Genomic DNA, 4,760 nt, shown 5'->3' with positions numbered 1-4,760 from the left:
TCTGGTGGGTACAGCACTGGCCTCAAGAAGCCAGGCACTTCCCCCCCACCCTCAGATGTAACTACAGCACATACTACTGAAAAAAATAATAAAAAACCACAAACCACCTTAGGCCCATACTAGTTCGCCTCTTCCTCGCCTGACACTCTCTCTTCCAGTCTTTAGTCATAGTCTCCCTTTGTTTGCTTTTCTTGTTCAGATCCCTAAGTTTCTTCTGAGCTAAGTCCTCTGATGACATCATACACAGCTGTTGCCATGAACAAAAAATTGCATTGCTTGAAGTTACTCCAACCCCTCCACAGGACTGTGAGACAGTCCTGTTTAACCAGACCTCCTTCCACCGGCCTGATTTCCCCGTCTGCAGGCAGCACAGAACACAGCATCCCGACTTACGGGTTTTGTTTCACCAAAACCCGGTTCTGCATTTAACAATCTGTGAGAAGCAGCTCCTACCAGGTTTGACTAGCACGTGGAATGACAGGACATGAGAAAAGTGGAGCTTTCATTTATTGAGCTGAAACTACAAATAGATTCACTTTGACTTCTGGCTCTGTGCTTGTGCCTTCAACACTTTCACAACGATCTTCTGCTCCTCAATAAGAAAAGCTCGTTTGATTCTGGAAAGGAAAAGCAACAACTTTAGGACATGTATCCACTTAAGTGAAAACACAAAAATAAGACAAATTTACAATTAGTTTTGCTGTCTCCAACATTCGTTGCACATGTGGTGTTAGTTCCACAATTACATAAAAAGAGAAACCATCGATGTTCTTGCCAGCATCAAAAGACAGGGACAGTGGCACGGTATGAACGTAGAAGTTTGGGGAAGGCAGCCTAGCGTGCCTGCAAATTTAGAGTGAGTGACTTGTAGGCAAGCAAAGATAATACCTGATGGCTGAACACTGGAAAAATTACCACCTTCACTAACTTCAAAGGTAAAAAGCAAAACTCTTCACTGGCAAACTGATTTAGCTGTTCTTAAAGTCAGAATTGGTGTGACCAGTCGGGGTCTGGTCAGCTCTCTTCCTTGGAGCTAAAGAAAACCTTATGTGAGTCCAGTTATCAAAACAAGAACAGTTCCCCTCTCAGGATTAAAGCTTCTTTGCACATAAACAGAAAACTCTGGCAGGTCAAGTCATGCCTAAATATGATTATTTCTGGAAGACATGTAGGGCCACCATGCAGACAGACCTAAGTGACAGTACTCACATCAACAGCCTATTTTATGATGTCAAGTTAAAAATGGAACTATACCACACACTCTTCTACCTTGGAACATTAAAATGCCATTCCATGTGCATTTGGTATATATGGCTACTGTTGCAGTACACAAAACCCACCAAAGATGCCTAAACAGACACGGGAGAAAACCTGCCAATTAAAGGGAAAGAGGTGACTGTGTTTTTTAGTTTAGGCAGAATAAGAGTAAGGCATACCCATGTATTAAAAACGACCTATCAAACTCAAAGGGTTTGGGAAAACAGTCAGAAAAAAATTGGCTTTTAATACATAAAAGTTATGCTACGTATTTGCAGCTGTAACAACTTGTCTTCAGTGGCAGCACCTAATGCAATTTAACTTAGAACTCACACAAGCAAAAAAAAAAAATGGAGGCAAGATTTGCACTACAGATGAAAAAACTGGCATTAGACTGCTGACTCTGGAGATCTGCTTTGATTACGGTTCATAGAGACGACATTCTTTGTAATACACCTTTTTTCCTCCAACTTGCAAAGGAAGTATAGGATGTACAGCTGTTACCCAGTAAAACTCAATTCAGTGAGGCCCAGCAAAGGCCATCTTAAAGCTTAACCACATAAAGATGCTCAATATGCAACCAATTGGTATCTTTGAATCCCAAAACACAGCAAAGAAGCCAAAAGCTCAACTGATCTTACACTACTATCTTTGCAGAAGACAAAATAATAGGACAACAGAAAAATCTTTATACTGTAGGGGCTGAATATAAAATAAAAATCCAGAATGAGCAGACTGTTTAGCACCAAAGCAACGGTGCAGTAAGAAATCACGAAGAACATAAACTCCCTACAAAGGAGCTCCACATGCAGCAACTAGCTCAAATCCAAGGGGCAAAAATCACACACGTCACTGCTCATGTGCCCCATGCTTACCCCCTCCATTTTACTACACCGATGTCAGATGAGAATCTTCAAAATTTTGTCCCACATTATGAAAACAGTGAGATGCAAAAATCTCATATGAAGTAACCTCAAGAATAAAGTTAGCTTTCTGTAAGCTTACCTGTCCCGGACACACTTAGCACACATGGAACCACCATAGGCTCTGCTAACATGCTTCTTCGTTTTTGACAGCCTCATAAGAACTTTAGGACGCACAGCACGAACCTACAGAAAGCAAAAATGAGAAGTGTATCGTAAGATAGTAATTTTGGGTAACATCCATATTAAGGAAATTCACTTTGATAGGTTAAAAAAGTAGCACCACCTGAAGTTGACTACTCAAGATGCAAAAAAGTGACTGAAGTCACAGCTTGTTGTACAAGCCATCTCCAGCATTCCTAAGCGGATCTTTTCATTCTACCACAGGGGTTCACCAATAGATTGATTGTTAAAAAATTGTTTATAAAAGATTGTTTTCCGAAGTGTAGGAACTGCTCAAAGATAGACATGACTCAAGCATTCCCATCACTGTTAAGAGCAATGGCATTAACCAGGAACACATTTTGGAGAAAAATAGGATGTAACAACATTCATTCCTTTTTTCTAAAACTGAAAGTCAAACTTGACTTATGTGGGGTTTTTTTAAAGCCTACCTAATGAGTCCAATTTAGACTTTTAAACGTGCTACAGAACCACCTCAGTCTAACTCTAAAAATTTCAGCCAGTTACAACTTACAGAACAAGAAGGTTCAGATATAACAGCAATGAGAACCACAAGCATTTAAAAAGCACTTACTCTACTCTTTAAGCTTTCAAAGCTTGTTTTACCAGTTAAACTTTGCAACATTCAGATAAAAATTTTTAAAGAAGAACGTTGTTCCAACAAGAATTCATCAAGAAACAGGCACATTACTTGAAGAGGCTCTTTGTACGGAAAAAAACATTGCTGTAAAAAAAAAGTTACGCCAGTAAAGCTAATACTTACACCACGAAGTCTTCCTGGGCATATACCACATGCCGACTTTGGTGCCTTCCCTACTTTCTTGGTGTAAAGGTAAACAATCCTGTTCCCGGGTGTTCGGGACCTAAATACAGCAGAAAAATACTCTGCTAATGTAACAATCAAAACTTAAACTTAGCTTGCTTAAAAATTAAGTTTTCTTAGAAACTACATCTTACTTACAGTCTGGTCTTGTTGGAAGCTGTGTTGTAGGACAACCTACGGCGGTAGGTCAGGCGCTGAACCATTTTTTACACCTACGTTAGTCAAAAACAAAGCAGCACTAGTTTAAGGGCTTAATGTCCACATGGAAGTTCACATATCACAGCATCACCTGCACTGAAGCACCAAGCTAGTTCTGAATTAGCAGCTGCTGATTCTGTATTGATTAAAACACTTCCTCCTCAATGACAGCCAACACAACTACATTAAAAAAAAAAAAACCAAAAAAACCCTAACATGTGACAGTGGATAGAACGTGATTTGCAATGAAGATTCATCCTAACTAATTTCAATGCAGTTCACCACCCTGGTCTTGCCTGTATGATGTCACGCTCCTCTAGAAAACTGTTTAAAGCTTTGCCAGCTGCGTGTTTGCTAGTCAACGTAAGTTTCGTTGGCAAGGCCGAAAAACGAGCTGAAGCAAACACAGCTATGCCTGTTCCCACCTCACCTGACAACAAACCGCGTCAGTCACACTCTAGGCCCAGGCCGGAGCCTTCTCCAGGCCCGGCATAACGTGACGCGGGCAGCGAAACCCGCCGCACCCCGCTTCTGCAACGGCGCAAGGGAGTAACGCCCCAACGAGGCGCCCGCCGCCTTCGGAGTCCCTCAGGGCAACCCCCCGCCGCCGGGGCCGGCACTCCGCGGGCGCTGAGCCGGGGGAGGCGGGGCGCAGCGCCGCAGCGCCGGGCACAGACTCGCTGCGGCCCGGGAGACGCGGGCCCCTCTCGGGAGCCCCGCCGCGGAGGCCCAGGGAGGCCCGGCCTCTCCGCCGCGCGGCTGTGTCCCCGCAGCCGGCCCCTCACCACAGCCCCCCGGGCCCGCTGGCCGCCCCCAGCTGCCGCCGGGGCGCGGATGGGGGCGGATGGGCGCCGCCGGCCATCAGCCTCCCACCGCCATACCTGGCGCCGCCGGACCCGGAAGAGGAAGCGGAAACGCGCGCGTCAACATTGAAATAGTGGCGCTCTGGACCCCGGAAGGAATAGCGGCGCCTGCGCGCTTGTACGCCGTCTCCGGGCGGCGGCGGGGCGGCGCGCCGCCATGTTGTACGGCAGCGGAGGCGCAGGGGTGGCGCCATGTTGGGCGGCTGAGGCGGGGCGGGGCGCCGCTCAGCGGCAGGACCGCGGCAGCCCCGGCCGGCGGCCAGCGGCGCCGGTGGAGGTGCTGGAGCCGCTGGAGCCGGGGGGACGTGGTAAAGCACGGCAAAATCCTCTCTGCTGCCGATGCTTCGCTTTTCCCAGGGGTCCCACGCACATGCTCTCTCCCCTCCACACACACTTTTTAAATTTTTGTATGTTTTGCTGAAAAGCTGTTTTTTAGAACGCCGGGTTCTTTCCCTTAATACACCCTCCCCACGTTCAGCGGTCGGCATCTTACAAGCTTCCTGAGCTGGGCCG

General features: G+C 46.4%; 1 protein-coding gene across 2 annotated transcripts; it reads right to left on the bottom strand.

Moving 5' to 3' along the window:
• Positions 1–489: 489 nt before the first annotated feature.
• Positions 490–4,338, bottom strand: RPL34 (ribosomal protein L34). 2 transcript variants are annotated; one of them, XM_087736273.1, is made up of 5 exons: positions 4,266–4,338; positions 3,325–3,398; positions 3,127–3,226; positions 2,263–2,366; positions 490–617 (listed from the first exon to the last, which is right to left on the bottom strand). In XM_087736273.1, exons 2-5 carry the CDS (start codon positions 3,387–3,389, stop codon positions 533–535), a joined length of 354 nt encoding a protein of 117 aa, XP_087592399.1. In that variant the 5' UTR covers positions 3,390–3,398; positions 4,266–4,338; the 3' UTR covers positions 490–532. The 2 variants fall into 2 exon arrangements, with proteins under 2 accessions (XP_087592399.1, XP_087592400.1); XM_087736274.1 differs by lacking the exon at positions 4,266–4,338 and adding an exon at positions 3,815–4,122.
• Between the last annotated feature and the right edge of the window lie 422 nt (positions 4,339–4,760).

This window comes from Nipponia nippon, unplaced genomic scaffold (assembly GCF_047370975.1).
Source record: "Nipponia nippon isolate SJK-2023a ecotype South Korea unplaced genomic scaffold, ASM4737097v1 scaffold_6, whole genome shotgun sequence".
NCBI classification, from domain to species: Eukaryota; Metazoa; Chordata; class Aves; order Pelecaniformes; family Threskiornithidae; genus Nipponia; species Nipponia nippon.
This window is presented reverse-complemented; position numbering and strand designations above follow the sequence as displayed.

Bases quoted from the DNA above. Each gene is read 5' to 3' on its own strand.
- RPL34 (XM_087736273.1), bottom strand. From the start codon at position 3,389: ATGGTTCAGCGCCTGACCTACCGCCGTAGGTTGTCCTACAACACAGCT. The intron at 3,227-3,324 runs GTAAGTAAGATG...TGCTGTATTTAG, and splicing joins GCTTCCAACAAGACCAGACT to GTCCCGAACACCCGGGAACA. The intron at 2,367-3,126 runs GTAAGTATTAGC...TGCTTTCTGTAG, and splicing joins GCCCAGGAAGACTTCGTGGT to GTTCGTGCTGTGCGTCCTAA.